Below are 20,218 nucleotides of genomic sequence, written 5' to 3'. Positions count from 1 at the left end.
GAATTGAAGATTTGCATAATAATTTGCAAAAATGTCTCAGCATTGCACTGTAGCTTTTACTTTTAAATAAACTAAGATACATACCCAGCTTTTTTAAATCAGTTTCAACTGCAATTATCTTTCCTCCATAGTTTGCAATACCTTCAGACACACTGTCGACTCTTTGCACCACTGCAAAGAAAAGACAGCAGGTAAGAACAAGGTTAATGTCGCCGACTCATTATATTTGTTTATTAACAGGGACCAAACTGGGATGACAAACTGCCTGCAACCACAGACATTGTATATAAAAGGGATCAGAGAGGGATTTAATGAAAGTCTCTGACAGATATCGTAACAGATGTATCTACATGTCTTGTAGGCATGTAATAATGGTGGACTTGATAACCATAATCTCTTGAATTAGACAAGATTTAGTCTGTGACAGATTTAAAGAGGCGCAGAAAAACGTAAATTGGACTTGTGCTGAAACTCTATTCCTATAAGAAACATAAAAAAATATTAAGAAAGAGACAAAGGAAGGATGAAACACGGATTCAGCAAAGATGGAGTGGGTGGTCAGTGACAGAGACTGAGGCTGGGGGTGCATGGAAGCCAAAGCCCCGGGGAACAGGAAGTGACCTGAAGGGGTCTTCAGTAAACAGACGGATCAAAGAAGACCCACCGGAGACAGACACTGTTGCAGGGAGGCTTCACGCCCCCACAGGCGACACCAGCATTCATTTCCTCTGGAATGTGTCTGGGATTCCAGGGAAGCAGCCCACTTCTACCACCAGCATCGCCAGGAGGACATTTCCTCTAACTGGGGATGGCATGCGCTCCTCTGCTGGGAAGCTGTTTACCCCAGGAGCTAAGACAACAGTAAAGTCTAAAGGCTTTCACCTTGCACCAGAAAAAAAGATGAGCTGCAGTAAATCTATCCATACCTTCAAATTTTATTTGTGGTCCCACAAGCACTAATAACGGCATGAAGTTGATCTGTTAAGCATGTTCTTAAATGAGTCAAGATGCTTTTTTTTTTGCTGTAATAAAGTAAATTATACTAAGCTACAGGTAACCGCATGTTGGCTTAGCTGGCTAACTGGCTGGCCAATTCTATGTTTCCAGACTTTAGTTTTGTATAAATCAAATATTCAACATGTTAACTAATGAGTGGTTGGCAAGGTGGTCTACTAATTTTGAGTCCTGAGGAGAGCTTGGCTAGTTGTCTTAATGCTAAGTTAAGCTAACAAACTCTGAGGTGTAGTTTTATGAGACATATTTACCTTCTATATTAACACTGCAAAAAACAAAGTGCATGTATATGCAAAAGAAAACAGGTCTTGAGTCTCTAGACTACAAAAAGAAACAGTTTTCTGCAGTTATGGAAATGCTGTCTCCTTAGTAACTGATGCCGTTACGTTTGGGAAATTTCTGTTTGGAAAACAGATGTTTAATCAATATATTGAAAGCTATTTTTTGTTTCCTGCCCTCAACCATTTAAACATCCGAGAAACCCACCTAAAAGTTGTCCCATATGGAACAAGTAAACAGATTAAAAACCACATTATTTCTAGTTATGAAGGAAAACTGTTATTTGGACAGGAAATGTTCCACAGAAAATTAAATGGGACACATTTCCAGACACAGGATGTTACAGCCCAGCACCACAGAAAACAAACTCTGCACACCAACTGCACTGTACATCTATGACACATTTTTTCATCGGCTTACATATAAAATATTTCTGGGCCTTTTCCAGTTGTTCTGTTCGTGTACTGGCCCCGTAAAACACACATGCAAAAAGTTTAAATGGCTTCAGAGGAAGGCATTACTTTAGCTTGTAGGTCCAAATGTTGAAGAAACGAGCTGTTTTGTACCCAGTTTGAGCTCTTTCCAGATTTTCTGTGGGTGGTTTCTGAAATATATGTCCTAGTTGTCTTGTAAAATCCAACTTCCTGGTGCAACATATTAATGAATCGAGTGAAGTATAAACTTAGCTGGAACAAGCCAAGAACCTTAAGGCTCTATGATTTTAGCAATAACATCAAGTCATATTTACTGACTTCTCTGTTAGAAGTCTCCTTGGTCACTTGTGCTGTAAGCAACTCTAAACTCTACACAACTGTTCTCAGCGGGCCACTGCTGCCCAGTATCGCAGCTAATTTGCACCCAGTGATGCGTGATTGCTCTGTATCTTGAAAGCTAGCACAACATGAGAAAAATGAAAGTACAGCGATGGAAACAGGCTTTCAGCTCTTTGTTAAACCAGGAAAACGATGTGACTATGACTTGTCATACTGTTGGACAGCCCGGTTTTTTACTGCTCAAGAATTCAAGGATGTTTCTCAGTTTAAAAGGAACACGGTGTTGCTTTTGAAAATAATCAATGTTGGTACATTGTTTGGTTTTGGTTTTGTGAGAATGTGCAGAAATAAAGCTGTTATTTAGTGTTTTGTGTCTATGTAAAATAAGAGACATTCACAAACGAAGGTAAGGGCCTCTGGTGCGTTTTCTTTTCTTTGAAGGAAAATTAATGACACGCAAAGCCTTTGAACTCTGAGAATCAGCTCAAGAAAAATAGGCTGCAGAACAGAAGGTGCAGGTATCTGAATCCCAGTTATACTACTAAGGTTAGTCTGCATCAAAACAAAGCAGCCACACCAAGGTGGTTTGTGTGGGTCAGTGGTGGAGGACGGAGAAAAGCACACATGTTAAGTGCATAGAGCACATTGGGTCTCACTACATAGCCATCTGGAGCTGGGAGTGTGTTTGAACTGTGGTTCCCTTGACATAGCAACGCTTCAGTGCCAGTAAAAACCCAATTTCAGTGGGTTCTGCTGGAGTTGCACTGAGTTCACTCGCTGCTCATCTGGGATCAATTAGGTCTGCATGAAAACATGTAGCATGGAACAAGAAGGACCCTCTGAGCTCAGGACGTAAGGGGACATCATTGTACGGGCAGTCAAGACACACAGATAACCCTAAAACATGTTAACTTCACGTCATTTTCACCAATTGAATATAATGAGGGGACACAACGCAGACACATATGGGAATGTTTAACACAACTATGGCAGGGACATTCAGAGTTCAATCCTGTGGAAGACGGCGGGACCGGTTTCCAAACTGGAAAAAATGAGAACCAGGAAGTTCATCTCCACAAAGCCTGAGGAGGTTCTGTGGAGGTGTGAGCTTTGGGGGTGACGGAAAAATACTGAGAGAAGGATGTGGGGTGGAGACAAAAGGGCTGAAGCACAGAGAAAGAAGAGACAGTCACATGAGTATGGAATTTAAAGGGTTTATTTACCCATATTAAAGGCAATTACTTCATTCTGGTAGTTTGTAGCAATGCCTAGATCTAACTGATGCGTTGCATTTTGAAAAACAATGTCAAGGCGAAAACCTTAAATACATCTAATTCCTAGTCCAATGAAAAGGGACTGACATTTCAAAAATCATTCCAAAATATCTAAAAGTACATTTAATTTAAAGACACTGTTTTTTTAAAAAAAAAAGTTAAAGTTATTAGTGAACACACACAAACCGAAGCTTTACACTGTGTACTGTACAGCAGAAACTGTCCAATCTTCTGAATGTGACTGGACAGTATAATTTGATGATGCTGTGAAGAATAATGGCCAACATTTAACATGCTGCATATGTTTGGTGTGTGCAGTACCTGAACAGTCACTCAGGTTAGTTATAGTAATCAAAGGGCCACATATGATCATAACATGATGATAAGGTAGAAGCTGAAGTCATACATTACAAGGCTCAATACATGAGAAAGTATAGTCAGAAAAAGCTTTACTGTATTTCACAAGCTTGTGTGATATCATATAGTTAATCGTTTTGGAGACCTACGTATTTTGACTGCTTCTTAAGGTTTTCTGGAGACAAATTCCATTTTTTTAATTTTTTCATGCAGTGACAAATTTGAAAGAAAGTTAGCATGTTAAGTTTAACATTATCTTAATGCTGTATATATGCGAATAAAAATCATCTCTTAGCACATCAAATTTTCTGTCTTTGAACTGGCACTCATGAGTAAATATTTAGATATCCACTCCTAATTAAAAACTGGACATTTGGAGTCGACTTTCCAGCATCTCTGGAGTCTCTGAAAATCAATAACTAATGACTTTACTAACATGTGACCGGCAAAGAGCATGAAGACTAATTTTAGTCTAACCTAAATATAGGTCATATTTTGCTCATATGTGCTTCAAAGCTAAACACAAATTTCACTCTACATGTGCACAAACTACAGTTTCATAAATTGTGATTATCCAGAAGAGATGTGAGTAAAACTGCTGAATTTTCATGTAAGTGTCGCAGTTCTGTTGTCATATTTCACATTCCTGACCTATTGTGCTCCAGAAAGTACTGGAACAGAGCATTCATGTCATACTTGACCACACTGAAGGCCACTTCAGGGATGAAGAACTGGATGTCTCACACAAACACAGGAGGTCTCAGACACTCTCTGAGCAGCAGTGCTCTTGGCAGCACAAAGAGTAACCAAATGACATATTTGGATGCTTGCTGTTTCAACACAATGTAAGTGAACCAATTCAACATTCTAGGACACAAAGAGCATTCTTTTCTGATCTTCAACGTCAGGTCAGAGTAAAAGCAGAGACCAGAGAGCGACTGAGAGCTCAAAGAAAAGAAACTTCATCTTACCTTTATAACCAAGTACAGCAACAGCAATGGTGAGGAGAGTACAAAGCACATAGAGCAGGGCTATGGAGGTCTTCAGCGCCCATTCATTCTTACACTTGGTGCACTGGGTACCCTCTTGGATCCCTGTGAGAAAACAATAAAAAAATGCCACATGATTCATTAAATTTTGATACCTGTTGTGCAGTTTATGAGAGCAGAAATGTTTAAAACGGACATGTTGGCGGAGTCTGGAGTTAGCTTGGGACTCCAGGAGTCCCACATCTGGACAAACAGCCCTGGAGTCTACATTAAAGAGACCAGCGTCCCTCAGGGCCCGGCTGGTGAAGGGGCAGGGGACACAAAAACAATCCCCCCCACTGACTTGTTTACTCTCAGCGACACACTTTTCACTCGGCACTCAGTCTGTGTTCACAAAGATTGCTCTCTTTAGTCTGCTTTTGTGCATCTTCATCCTTCAGCCACAGTCTAACTCAGACCCTCAGCTTTTGGGGACACTTATGGAATATACCTTTTCAGAAGTTATCTTTCAAAACCGATGAATGGTGAGATCCACACTGACGGGAACACAGCTGTGTTTAATTCCAATCCAGGAAACGTGTGTGTGAGTGAAAAGGTTGGAAGTCCTGTGTGTAGGAGGGGGGTGTTCTGGTATTCATGCACCTGGAATGAAACTTCCTTCACATTCTTAGATATAGTAGAAAGGTATTACTATCATTCAACATGGTAACACAGTCCAAGTTAAACTGGACTGGTCACTTTCATACATCAACCTGTAAAGTGCATAAACTTTTCAGTGCCAAAGACGTCACCACAAGAGTGTTTTATACGCTGAGGTAATGTTTAAATAGATTAAAACCTCACCGCTCATTGGCTCTGTTGGGAGCCAGAGGGAGTTTAGATGGCAAAGTTAACAACATGCCATGCTCTGAAGAGTGTGAAAGGATGGTTAATAATCACAGAGTTACACATCAAGTCCAGCTGGAAGGGAGGTGGAACGTGAAGTTTACGGTAAAGAGTGTGGGCAAGACCTGGAAGATACCAAAAGGGATTTTGAATATAATTCGTCCACAAATGATCACACCGCCTCACAGGCCAGATATCAGATCCACTTCATCTGGTGAGAGTTAATCACAGTATTTTCCCAGAGGAGACAATTATTCTAACACTGTATCCAAACTGTTGCAAGCTTGACGTCTTCATTAGAGTCAGACCCATTATTCAGGCCAGGCTTGATCTTTCCAAATTAGAGTGTATTGCAGATATATGTGTGTGTATTCATTGGCTAATAAGTTACAATGCAGTGCAGTCCAGGTTTGAAACCTTTGAGAAACAGCATCTACTGCACTTAAAATTGGATATTTTGTTTGTGTATTTCCACAAAACTACCAAATATCAATATTTGGTAGTTTGTCTTACAACTGCTTCTCATAGTGAGGACGGTGACAGCTGAGGAAGAGAAAACTGGGAACTGTCTGCGCTCTGACAAAGAAAAATCAATGATATCGCCACAAAAAATAAAATAAAATAAGAGGATAGACGACAACAAATTAGAAAACAAACTGTACTAAAAATACATTGAAAAAAGAAAGTGGTACGAATAAAGAGTCATAAAGAGTCGATAGGAGTCGATAGGAACAAGACATATGAAAGGGACTTGGCCATCTGACTCCTCTGACACTATATCCAGCACAAAAATGGGCTCCTTCTTTTATCAAAGCTCTTTAGGGAATCTCTGAGAAGAAACTTTTCCAGCTTTAGATTATAATAAACCTCTGTCCATCAACCACAACATAACGGAAAATCTAACAGAATGGTGCATGGCGTGAAGGTCCACAGCACGGCGCGGTACAGAGCTCTGCGTTAGTTGGGTCTATCGCTGCACAGTAAGCCATTGAAATTTGTCGATTATTCTAAGCTAAAACTTTTGTGCATGGCCAAAGTAAAGTTAGACAGGGACTGACAACATCTGTTGCAGATAAGCCCCACATCCTGTTTTCCTGATTCTGAACTCTGACAAAGTCGATATAACTCTTTCGTCACTCTTGATCTATCAAATAAATAAACAAAGTACTTTGCACTGTATTTTCTTTTGGGTTGTTTTCTCAGTTAAAGTGAATTATATGACTGCTGATGAGTATTTGCGATTAGCAGCAAACCAACAAAGAAAATAAGGCAGACATTTATTTTCTGAGGCATATCAAATGCCGCGTAGGCTATATGTGTGCAGCTATGAAAATACATCCATATTGGATACTCCTTTGTTTCTGTGCCTTGAGCCCCTCCAGAGTTGGAAAAACCTTAATGGTGGCAGATTTGCAGGAAGAGAGAAGATATAAGCAGGAACATGTTGGGATAATGAAATCAGCCAACGATAAAGACGATAAATAAAAAATGGGAAGGCACTCATTTGAAAGACAAGCTGTTCTCATTAAAGTGGATTTATTTGTTGTCAATTTAAATGGTTAAATTGTTCTTGATGGTTTCATTATTGTACTCATTTGCCTTGTTAATATAATCAACATTATCATCCACTTCATTTTACTCTTCTATAATCCTTGAAATGTCCTGCTCCAACATTTGCTTGATCATATTTTCCAGTACTTTATCTGATTGAAAATCAGTGGAAGTAAACTTACCTGAACCACTTCTACCATTCACATTAGATATGTAATGCTAAAACAAAGTATATGGTGATATCATGTGACATCAGAAAACACTAATTCTGACTATAATTTCCCTAAATAAATAAAAAAAAATGCAAAGAAACACTTGTCCTTGCTTTTTTCTCAGTGTGGACATTAAAGGGTGCGCTGCTTTCTTATTGTAGTTTCACTGCTTAATAAAAATTGTATGAATTATATTTTTGCCATTTTGCCGGCAGTAAATGAACCCTTGGAGATTTGCCAATATCTTTGCATATAAATGTGGGGGCAGGGTGCTCTTAAGTCTCCACCAAATCCTTCAGAAACATCTGCATCTTTTAAAGCGCTCCAGCTCTGCGTGTGGGGCAAGTTGCTCAGCAGAAAGTGATTACCACAACTCGCCTCCTTTTCGACTGCTCGCAGAGACGAAGTGCACTCTGGGAACGTAGCCACGGTAAATGATTGCATTTCTTAGCAATTCATAACCGCTAACATTTCTGAAGTGTCAGCTCATGCACGCTTCCACAATAAAACAAGTGTATCAGTACATCAGCTCGCAGTAATCAAAGTGCTGCTGCTCAGAGCCTGTGTTCCAATGCAAACAAGCTGACAGTGTTTACAAATCTGCAGCAGACAAACAACACCAAACCGCTGTGTCAGGGTGTAAACTACTGCGTTTCACCACATACTGTGATGATCTTCAGATGCTCCGTAGATAGGTGGAAAATTTAAATCTGGCTGTTAAGTATGGGTGACAAGTGGCGTGACTGGCCACACATGGCTCACATCACAGAGCGAAAAGGGAGAGATTTGAGTTTCACAGCTCCTCCGTAAGCACTGAGAGAACGGACAGCAGATGGAGACCAGTGGGGCTGTCCAGCTCCAGCGCAGTTCATGACCTAAATGCTGTTCAGTTCCTGGATGAGCAGGAGAGATGCAGCACTGGACTTCTGAGTGAGGCTTATGGAAAATATTTGCACCTTTAAAGAATTGGTGTCACTTATCCATGTTTCCTGTCTCTTTTTACAATCTTTTTACCTTTAAGATGTGTCTAGATACGTGGATCATCAGGGAAGGTGACAATAACGGATTTGTTTCAAATCTACCTTAGTCTCTCTATACAACATTTTCTTGTTAGTAGCATTTTGTACAGTTATAAACCAAAAACAGGATATTCTATCTTTGTGCCATGATAGCAATATTATAGTACCTGAAATACTGTTGCAATACTGAGAACCGACCATATGTGACTTTATACAGCGGAAATCTTCTTTCTTTGACCCAGTGAGATCTAAACTTCCCTCTAAAAGTTTTATAAAACATAAGCATTGTTTGAAATTAGATGGACCTCTCTGACTCTCTGACTTAGGTGAGTTACCCATGGTGAGTTACCCTTATGCACCGACAGTTTTTAGTTCCATAACTTAGAGGCTACAACTGCAAAGGCACGATTTCTTCCGTATGCCTACGTCAACCTCGAAACAGCTAAAAGCAGGTACATCATTTCTTTGGTGTTTTCCAATATCATGCAGCCCTACTTTTAAGCAATACTTGGGTGCTTTTTCTACTCAAAAGATGCTGAAGTTTTCAGATTACTGATGTTTCTGATCAAACTGTTGTTTTAACTGCATGTCAGAGCAAAGGAATTTGTAATCATTAGTTAAAATCATAAGCTTTTCAACCAAAGTTTGAACTTGGATGCCTACGTGTCTTTTAACGTGCAAATTACCAGAACTTCTTAGAAAGAAGGTGGGCTGTGTTAATTATATTGTCACCTTCACATCCTCTTAGTCAAACTTGTTAGCAGGATGAACAGGAAATGATAAAGTCTGTGTTTCAAAGTGATGACAGACCTGAAAAAGATAATCATGAGTTTGGATTGTAAATTAAATAAAATCAGACTAACACACCAACAGGAGGGAAGTGATCCCCCTCCACCTTCGTATAATCTCTGTTTGCATGACTACAAGATGAAAATGAGAGCTTTAACACAATGTCAAAAGCATCACTTGTCATACTAACAAAGCCCACACGTATGAGTCAAAGCACATGGATATGATATCCTGAGATTAGCAGCTACACATAGAGTTATGTGCTTATGAAGTGACAAACTGCCGATGAATACTCACAGTAAGAAGAAGAAAACTTACAGGAAACCATAAATACACTTGTCTGTTTCCTCTAGTTTGGCTGCTCATCATTAAAGTGGACACTGATTCATCATCTTTCCCTTCTCCTGCAGAGGCAGGCTCTGATCACACTGACCACAACCACAAAAACAGCAATCGTCCAGGATGCTCAGACCGCAGCCTGACAACAACACTTTTACTGCTTACAGCAAAACTAAAATCCGTGTCCTGAACACAAGGGGCCTTTCCAAAATGAGAACAGCACATAGCAGTGGGTTTTTTGATGTTCATGAATTCTCTTTTTCATTATGTGCTTCAGCTCAACAAAGTTCCCCATTGTTTCTGAACAGTCTCTACACTGGAAGGATGTCCACCCTGGTGATAATGAACTGTCTGCAAGTCTTTGTCTCTCATCAGCCTCATTTCAAACAAAGGATTACACACATCATCTTTTTCATCTCAACATGCCCCCCTGAAATGCCACAATAATGTCCATGGGGCCATAGTGATATGTGGGCCTCATCTGTTCAAACTAAACCCTGTGTTTATTTACTGTAAATAGCAGCCAGGTCGCTATAGTAACGGATGAGAACACAAAACTGTGAGCTTAGGTCACACAAACTGAGATTTGGATCTCAGCCTTTTCGAACACAAACTTCCAGGAACCAGAGTGCAGATCTAATCCAAGAGGGCAATCAGTGAACTATACCTGGCACCAAAGAGGAAGTGGAGTTCAAACTGCAGCAGTGGATGAAGAACTGAAAGCTCTGACGGGAGCTGAGGTAGCAACACCAGAGGGACATCATATTCCAAGATGAGGCCTCTGTGCATGATTTTACAGCAGTCCTAGCTGAAATTTACTGAAAGAAAGAAAGAAAGAAAGAAAGAAAGAAAGAAAGAAAGAAAGAAAGAAAGAAAGAAAGAAAGAAAGAAAGAAAGAAATCCACCTCAGCTTATTCGCTGTTTGAGGTTTTTTGTTAACATTTTTCAGACACCTCTTATGTAATGTTGGTGTGTGAGGCATTTTCTTTTTGCTTTTGTTTTTGTTGCAATTAGCAGCAACTCGCAATCACTGTGGTCAGTGTTGGGCATAAACTCGTTAGTATGAGCGTTCATTTCTTCCACGAATTTTGAACTGAACGGAGCCAAGTTGCGAACTTTCTGTGTTACAGCAGCAAGGATAGAGCACACTGCCATAAAAAAATAAGAGAATAAAAACAGCGGCAGTTTGAATTAAAAAATATATTCATAATGTATAAAACAACAACAAAAGAAAAATGAACAAAATTGTGCACAGTTATGTGCATATAGACAGTGTATGTATAAATATGAAATGATTAAAGTGAACATGAGTACAGTGCAGGTATTTATATATACAGATGAATACTTATTCACCCATTGAGCCTGGTGTGCTCCATGTCAGACAGAGGTGAACTGTTGTCTGAGGGTATTTGGCAGGAAGGATTTCCTGTGGCAGTCCGTGTGACGGCTGATTTGAATGATCCTCCTGTAGAAGGAGCGCCACTGTTTGTGGTCAGGATTGTCAAAGACGGAGTCCTCCTCTCCATCACGGCCTCAAATGTCTCCAGATTGTGTCCAATGACGGAGACATTTTTAATGCATGAAAGTGAAGTGAACTCGGCTCTTTCTTGTGGCATTGAACAATCTTCTTGTCCACAGTGAATGTGTTATGCTGAGTTGGGTGCACGCTCCGATGTAAGTCACAGACCTTGCAATGATTTCTGCACCTGTCACATTTTTCACAGTTTTCAGACGTCAGCTCTAGAGGAGAGAAAAAAGAGTGAGGCCAGCTGAATCTGAAGGATGAAATAGATCACTAAAGCCCCTGTAATGTAAGTTGAACTTTTGTTTTGGCCTAGATGCAGACAACAAGATGTTCAGTTACTCTGTCCTCATCTGTCAGTAAGTATGATTTGATCTGCTCTCGTTCTCCCACACTAAATGTTGTCACACAGCTGCTGATCTGTTTTCTAAGTGTCTTTCAGGCTTTTTACATTTTGCTGTTACTGGCTGTTTTGAAGTGGATTTTTCATCTGGTGCTGAAGTAGCCTTACGTCAGCCATGCACTAAAAACATGTTTTTTTAATTCATTTTTATTTCTATCGTAGCTTGATTTAGTGTATCTTCATTGTTAGTAATAAAATAGATGAATGCAAACATGAACGCGTATCTGCTAAGATGGCCGTGGGCCCTTGCTTCAGTGCCTCATAGCATTGCATAACACTATGTACCATAAAAGGATAATTCAGAGAAGGTCATAAAAAAGTGAGGAATGAACTTGAACCTGTTCACTTTGGGACTGTGAACTTGGTTAAGAATTTCAAATTGGGAAGTGGAATCCATGTGAACTGAACTTTGATCTCGTCCATGTGAAGCGTGAGCTCGCACAGCAAAGTCTGTTGCACAGTCCCTTGTGAGTGTTCTGGAAACTTAAATCATAAAGCTTTTCATCTGGCTACAGGATAGAAAAATCTGACTAATCTGACATTTTTCTACTGTACTGTAAGAAACCCAAACATCAAAGAAAGACTGCAGATCTGATACCAGCCATCTAGCCATTATGTTACGATTTATGTATTTTGTGTTTTTGTGTTTAGTTTCAGTTTTGACATTTCCCTGATCTTTTTCATCAGCTCCACTCCCTTCACCTGTTCAGTTATCCTCAGCTGCATACTCCCGCGTAATATACAGGGTACACGTAATATAAGGCACATATTAAAATCTATATATTCTGCACAGTCAAATTGAACTCTATGGCTTCGGAAAATCTTTCTAGATAGAAGAATACAACAAATGCATCTTCCTGTGGTCTTGTGGAGTTCATTCACTGATACACTGCTACACTAGTAAAAACATTACAATCTATAAGTGCTGTAGACCATAAGCTGTACAACCAGATGGAGCAAACTGTTAGAAGTAGTTTGACTTAAGATTCAGCTGAGAGCGCTCTAGTAACAGCTTGGCCTAATGCCCTGGTTAAAGAAGCTTATGTCGCTAATGTTTTCTCTGTCACAACAGAATAGAGTAGTGAGTAAAGGTGTTCTAAGAGCAAAATTATGGCACTCAAATACATAGAATATTCATTCAAATTAATGGGAGATGGACCCTGGTTTCTTTCATATAGCTTGAGGCACAACAACTATTTGTTAAGTTTTAGGGAAAGGTTTCCAACAAAGAGTCACAACAAGATCTCATTCTCAACTCCACACATACTGCTGCTATGTCAAAAGCCCCTTATGCCACTTTTCAATACACAGATTGATACCTTTAGCATCAATTTCAAATGCACGTGGAGTTGCTCTGCATCTACATGGTGCTAGTTGTCCTTCCGCAGCAGTAAGTGATGCTCTGGCTACATCAAGAGTAAACGTGTCAGAAGGTAGGAGGGGAGCAGGAGAATAAACAACCCACTGAGCATGTGACTCATATTTGAGCCCAAGCTTGACACTGCACTTTCTTTTGTTTTGACTTTACTTTACTTCCAGTCTGTATTTTGACTTCCTCTATTCTACTATTTTCGCCTTTTACTCTGTTAGACATTAAAGGTGCTTGGTTAAGACTAGTGGAACACCATGACTACGTTATGAAATACACAATAAAAAAAATATTTAATTGCAAAAGGCTTTGTCAACATTTTCCACATTGTCATTGGTGATGCTGCCTGCACGACTGTTATGGCACCAGCTATGGGAGTACCCTCTGCACTCAAAACTGACATAGTGGGCCCCTGACCTTGCATTCATATGTAATTAGGCTGGAGTGACACAGGGCTCTTTACTATGTATAAATGGCTGAGAAAAATCAAATAGTAAAAAAATCTGAGAACAAGCAGCTGGAATTGCAATTGATATTATAAAATCTGAGCTATAAGATATATAACATCCTCTTCACTCAAAAAGACATATTTAATGTTCCTGACAGATCTAGTTCAGTGATGAATCAGCCCAAATCATATAATATACAGATTTTAGTCATTGCACGCCAAAATTGTACATGTTTGTTTCCTGTTGTTTATGTATTTTTTTAAATAGCTGTAATCTTTCAGGCCATCTGTAATTCATTACTCAAACAGAAATAAGATGTTTTACAAGATCCACCGATACACAGTAATCTAGGCCAAGTTGTTTTACAGCCAGAGGGGAGATGACGGCCCAATGAATGAGTCATACGCAGCTCAGTTTTCTCAGTGGGACGGTGAGACAGCCTGCCTCATGTGCTGCACTGTGTGTGTGAGCAAGTGGGCCATGACTTTCACTGTTTCTGGTCATAAATCTGGGACTTTCAGGTGCAGCTTTGAATTTAAAATATAATCCCTCATTTGGGCCATTCTCAGTCTGTTTTTTGGTGCATTCAAGCAAAATGTTTGTATTGTCTCAAATGATCGCTCAAAGTATCAACTTGTTCGGTTGATTTTGCTGTGCATCCGGTTTGTATCATCTTTGTAACTTTTAGAAGGAGAGACAGGAGTAAAAATATTATAGCAAAGAAAATGTGATCTCATGTCTTTACAAAACAGTCTGGAATCGTAAAACAAAAACATCACCACTATCAGCTCTTGTAACGGGGCTTTTGGGAGGACTTTGAACCCAAGCTGAACACCATCTTCAGTTAATGCAAATCCCTCTCACAGTGGAGGTCCTGGCTGCAAAGATACTCCCTCTAATAACAGTTTAACAGCATGAAGAATATACATTACGTCCCTCATCATGCTCACTGTGCTTACTTCGAGATTGTACCTGCCAATGACGTAATCCGAGGAAGTGAATTGGGGCCAAAGAGTCTAAGTTCTTGGGATGGCTCTGGGGCCTTGCAGAAAACCAATCCCATCTCAGCTTCATGTGTGGTCCAACTCAGGCTTCGTCTCTTTTATTACAAGTGATGGAAACCATACGCCTCCATCACATGAGACAGTCAAGCGTAATCCTTGTTAGTAAATGAGGGAAAAAGAGGAGGAGTGAAGACAATCAGGCCAAGTTCAGTCACAAAAGGATGAATTGAGAGTAAAGACGAAATATGAGAAATTCTTAAAAAGAAAAGGGTGGGAGTGAAATTTTTCAGAGGTGGATAGAAAGCTGTGATAGATGAACTGTAAAAGCCGGCCTGCCGTCACATTTACCCAAGAGGAGCCAAGAATCTCTCAGGAACTGTGACACAGGCCAGATCGTCCATGTAAAAAATGGGCGAGTTGGAAAAGTGGTGCCTCTCTGACAGGAGATCTCTCACTCTGCCTTGTATCACATCCAAAAAAAAAAGGCTTCGTCAAATTATGAGGCAACGTATTACAGCATCCAGCAGCTCTGACAGGCTCCAAGTGTCTTTTCCACAGTTTTCCTTAGTTCATTTATCAGCTTTGCTTTGATCTACAGACAGGTCTCCATGGGTAAACAGTCATGTCAAAGAAAGCATACTCTCTTTGAATTCCAAAGTTTTGCATATCAGGACATACAACAAATTAATTGGTCCTGACCAAGTCTTAAAACTGTTGAACAACAACAAATGATATATTACACTGTGTAAAAAACAAAGTACACTCTTACTTCCATAAGAATTAACAAGGTAAGAGGCAGTCAGGTGGTGCTAATCACATGCACTTCATTAACTGATCATTAGCACATGAGCACCTCTATAAAAGCAGAAGTTTTGTCATTAGCTGGTCTGGAGCATTCAGGTGTGTGTTAACACAATGCCATTGGAGAGGGACATCAGTAGTGATCTTAGAAAAACAACTGTTGCTGCCCATCAATCTGGTAAGGGTTATGAGGCCATTTCCAAACTATTTGGAGTCCGTCATTCTATAATAATATAATATAATATAATATAATAATATAATATAATAATAAGAAAGATTATTCACAAGTGAAAAACATTCAATACAGCTGTCAATCTTCACAGAAGTGGACGTCCCAGCAAGTTCACCCCAAGGTCAGACAATAAAACAAAATACCCAAGAGCATGTTAAATGTTGTATGTTCTCCCCATGTATGTGTGGGTTTAATTCCAGGTTTCCTCCCACTGCCCAAAAACATGCATGTTAGGTTAATTGGTAACTCTAAATTGTCCCTTGGAATGAGTGTGAGCGTAGATGGTTTGTCTCATTTGTCTCTGTGTGGTCCTGTGATGAACTGGTGGAAAAGGGTGTGCTCCGCCTCTCGCCCAATGATAGCTGGGATAGATGAATGGATGGAAGTTCAGCTTGTTTGGAAGAGTTATAGCAGAAAGCCTCTTCTCTCTAAAAAGAACATGGTAACACGGCTTAGGTTTGTAAAGTTGCATCTGAACAAACCACAAGACCTCTGGAACAATGTCCTTTCGACAAATGAGACTGAAGTGGAGATGTTTGGTCATCTGTCTGACAGCTAAAGCTTGGCTGAAAAATCCCGGTGGTCCAGTCAAAGGCTAGACCTCAACCTGATTGAAATGCTGTGGTGGGACCACAAGAGGGTTGTCCAAAAACCTCAATGAACTGATGCAACATTGTAAAAAAAAGTGGAAAAATATCTGTTCCTTTACCTGCTATTTCTGTTCACCAGCTGGTCCCTTAAATATGTCTGACAATCACTACCATGGGTAGTGTAAAATAAGCATGTGTGGTTGTTTGTCTCATTTGTCTCTGTGTGGCCCTGTGATGGACTGGATGGATGGATGGATAGAGAAAAATATGCAACAGTACGATAGATGTTGGATTGAATGAGCAGATTTCAGGCTCATGAATCCAAAACAATTTTCCAAAAGATGCCAAAATGCTGAGCAATATTAACCTGAACAGTAAGTGCCAGCAGTCTGACATATCAATAATTGCTCCGTAATCCAAAAACAACTTCAGTTGTTAAAAGTTGAAATTAAAATGGCCTACCAAGAAAAAAAAACAAGCAGGCCAAAGAGTACTCTTCACTCCTCATCCTACCATAATGAGGCCTGATAGTAAAGGTAGAGAAATAAACAAGTCCAAAATGGTCCTCATCTGCGGCGAGTCAGGCTGCCGCAGCATCCACAGTCTCCTGTCCCACCCCCCACCCACGAGGTCCCGCTCGACTCTGCTCAGACTCAGTGCTTGCTGCAGTTACACAAATAGGTTGTCTTTCCAGAAAATCTCATCAACAAAGAAGTGGGAAGGTGGAATGGTCTTACTCAGCTCGAGGATTTGGGGCCCACAGAGTGACTTGGGTTTTAGTTACAAAGCAAAACATCAGAGCTTCGGTGCTGCAAGTTGCAGCTCTATAGTAAGTGTGCGTGTTTCACTTAATGACTATGTTAATGACCATTACATAAGCATCTTCAACTGGATAGCCTCCCAACGCTCATCGTTGAAATAAACAAAACATCTTTAGCAATAAATATAGTGAGTTTGAGCTAATTCCAGGAAAGAAGGAAAAGAAAAACAGACAAAATGTTTCAGTCAGTCACAAAAGAGAGGCTACTTTTCTCCCGTCAGCTGGAAGAAACATTGACAAGGTGAAGCACTTACTAATACCTCCACCCTGTACCGGGATCTGTATCATATTCCTATGCAAGTAAAAATTCAACACACACACAGACTAAAAAAAATTAAGAATTTGTAATTTGCTCTCAGTCAGCATTTTCAGTTTTGGGAAGTTCCTGCCGACTTTTCACCTGCAAAGACGTGAAATTGAATTTCTCCCTCTCCAACCTCATCTGATTGATGTTATCCGTGCCTGACCAAACTTCCTGCTGGTCGCTTCAAGTGCCAGTCAAAATGTGAAACCTATTACAAAGACCCCCAGTGCTGACGGAGTGCTGGCGAGCACTTCAAAGAAAAACAAACAGCTAAATGTCACCAGTCGGAGAAAAGCAGAAATAAAATAAATAGCATGACAATCTCCCTCTGATGAGCAGCTGGGATAATAAACCACAAAACCGTATTTGTGGCATGGCCTTTTCTGACTGGTGGCTTTAGTTTGTACTCTTGAACATTGCAAGGGATGTAAAAGAACCCTACAAAGCCTGTATTTTTACAAACCCCTTGTGTTTTCACATTATTCTTCTTTTCTTTTTCTCTTTGCTTTGGTATTTTGGACTATCATTGTGGCTTAGAATTTGAGAGTCTGCACATAGAATCCACCCCGGTCCTAAGGCAGTTTAATCTACTCGTTAGAACCAAAATATAGGGACGCATGTTGTTGACACATTTCAGACAAATGTTTCATGCTGTTCCACTGATTTAAAGGGTGCAATAACACGCTCCCTGTATGAATGTTAACGATGCGGCTTCCCCAGCTTTACATAGAAAATAGAAAATATAAATCCTTCCATTTGTTTCCTATACCCGCTTAATCCAACACAGGGTAGCAAGGGGGCTGGAGCCTATGCCAGCTGTCATTGGGTGAGAGGCGGGATAAACCCTAGACATGTCACCAGTCCATCACAGGCCAGACAGAAAATTTCATACCCATGATACTTTATGTTACTTAATTAGTAACAATAAGAATGATATTTTAGTCTTTGCAAATATTATTTTGTGGTTCGGAAGCTGAAAAGTTTGGGAGCCCCTTGTATATGAGTATATATACATGTCATATACAAGATTACCTCAATCAGAAAATGTTTTGAGTATTTCTGAGGGTGATCATATCTGTTGACAAAATGTAGTAAATCCACTTTATATCTGCATAAATGATCCATAAAGATTTTTAAGAAAACTTCTCATGCTGCATGTCCTAAAACATGATGTGATATGTAGATGTACTGAACTGAACTTCCTGTTCTACAGACGAGCTGCCAGATCAAACCTTGAAGGAGTGAAAGAGCCATGTGGATATCTGGGAAACATGACAGGGAATTGGTTTGGAAAATCTCTGTGGAACAGTTCTTTTACAGACCGTGCCCTCATCAGCCAAACTCATCACCGCATTGGCCACATCCACCACAGACTCTGCCATCTGGATGGAGGACTGGTCTTCACCCAAACCCAGTGAAAGAACATGATTCCTCGCCAACCGACCAGTGTGGACTGACATTTTCTATCAGACCCGATGGTCTCTGCTCTCTACCTCTGGTGTCGTTTGTGGGTAACAACTGTATAACATTATGGTCATGACTGAATAAACCACCCTGTGATTTTAGGGTTTCGTGTAATAGGAGGCTCCATCATTTAAAAGTGGCTTTGGGAGAACACGGAGGGCTATAAAATATGACTGTGGTCTGTGTGTTGTCAGGTGGTTGGAGCCTTAGTTGAGCTAAGTTCTACATGCACATAAACCATGTGAGACTTGACCTTTATGCAAATTTGGAAAATAGTAGTAGCTGATATGAGAATGGAGAGAAAAACTGAAATTCTAAGAGATAAAACCTTTAAATGGCAACTAAAAGATTACAGTCTAATGTGTGAACTGCTTACATCAATGACTGCATGCAGACTGATAATTTACTAAATGAATAGACTTTAACTTTAAATGATGAGAAAACTCCAAAATCAACAAGTAGAATGCAATGAGATGGTCTGTAAGGCTTGAAATCAATGGAAAAACCATCTGTTAATACCGCATCATGGGTTTTGGAATTTCTTCTGGGTGGCCCAACACATCTGCGGCTGGATGCGTGCGTGGGGCATGTCAGTGTAAAGACAACAAGCCATCCTGCTCAGGAAAAAGAGCCCATTCACAAAGACACACTCCAGACGTGAGGGTAGCACGCTCCTCTACCTCTGAGCAGTAAAGATAAAGCATCATGAGGCAGGAAGAGGTGTCAGACATCTGGTTTTTTAATCATGTGGAGGCGATACCACTAAGTGAAAGCAGTAATCAACACCAGACAATGGCCTAAATTACTGTTTGTTTAGAATAATAAAGAAGTGCTGCAGAGAAAACTTCTCTGTGAAAGATGGAAGATCTGAATCTGGGATTTTCCAGATATCATCTGAGACTAAACTGATCATTTAACTAATTAAAGTAGTAAGATTTGGTTAACAAATATTATCTCTGATTAAAATACTGATGACCTTTTCTTACAGCTCCAGAGATATGTGCCGTGCAGAAGTAGAAGATAAATGTTTCTAAATTTCTAAATTTATTTAAATCCTTTAAAGGATTTTACTTTAGTGAACATTTGCAGGCAAATAGGATATTTTTAACATATAAATGTCAGTAAAAATTATTTAAGTATACTTGAAGCAAGTTCAACATAAATTTATTTAAATTTTTTTTCCTAAAATGTTACATTTGAAAATGGAAAATGAGGATTTATCAACTAAAATATAGCCTAATTTGCATGAATGTCTATACCATTACAGCCTAGTTCACTACATAAGATTTTAAGCTGGATTTTACCATTGCAGACAAATGTTCCAGATTTCTAGAAAATAGGCAGTTTGATCTGCTATCACCAAAGATGTGATTTGAGCGGCTTGCAGAGGAATCCCATAGTTTGACTGAATACCGAGCAAGTTTGATATTTTCAAAGAGTGTATGATGGAGGAGTGTTGAGTGAGAGGTCAATGAGGAGACTGAGTTAGGGGCCACAACAAGCCAAGAGGAAAAGGAAAATAACGAACAAACATATAACAAGGAAACTCAGGAAACTGAGCAGAATTTGGTTAAATGTTGGTGAGAACACCCCTGTGATGTTTCCAGTGTGCAATATCGATGACAGACTCCTGATAGAGAAGTCGGAAAAAGGCTGTCACTGTCTCTTCCACAACTTGGTGAGCAAAACGGGTTATATCATCAGGAGCTGCTTGTGAGATATATAGTCAAATGCTAATGATGCAAGAAAGACAAGTTGGGGGATAAAGTGGAGAAAAAT

General features: G+C 39.8%; 1 protein-coding gene across 1 annotated transcript in view; it reads right to left on the bottom strand.

Moving 5' to 3' along the window:
• LOC140284772 (collectin-12-like) overlaps window positions 1-20,218 on the bottom strand; it is a 42,784-nt gene that overhangs the window by 4,319 nt on the left and 18,247 nt on the right. Inside the window, exons 3-4 of the mRNA XM_072378761.1 lie at window positions 4,669-4,791; window positions 85-171 (exon numbers count right to left, since the gene is read on the bottom strand). Coding sequence (XP_072234862.1) covers window positions 85-171; window positions 4,669-4,791 — 210 coding nt within the window. The remainder of the gene's footprint in view (window positions 1-84; window positions 172-4,668; window positions 4,792-20,218) is intronic.

The sequence above is a fragment of the Leuresthes tenuis genome, unplaced genomic scaffold (assembly GCF_036924035.1).
Source record: "Leuresthes tenuis unplaced genomic scaffold, fLeuTen1.0.hap1 SCAF_24, whole genome shotgun sequence".
NCBI classification, from domain to species: Eukaryota; Metazoa; Chordata; class Actinopteri; order Atheriniformes; family Atherinopsidae; genus Leuresthes; species Leuresthes tenuis.
This window is presented reverse-complemented; position numbering and strand designations above follow the sequence as displayed.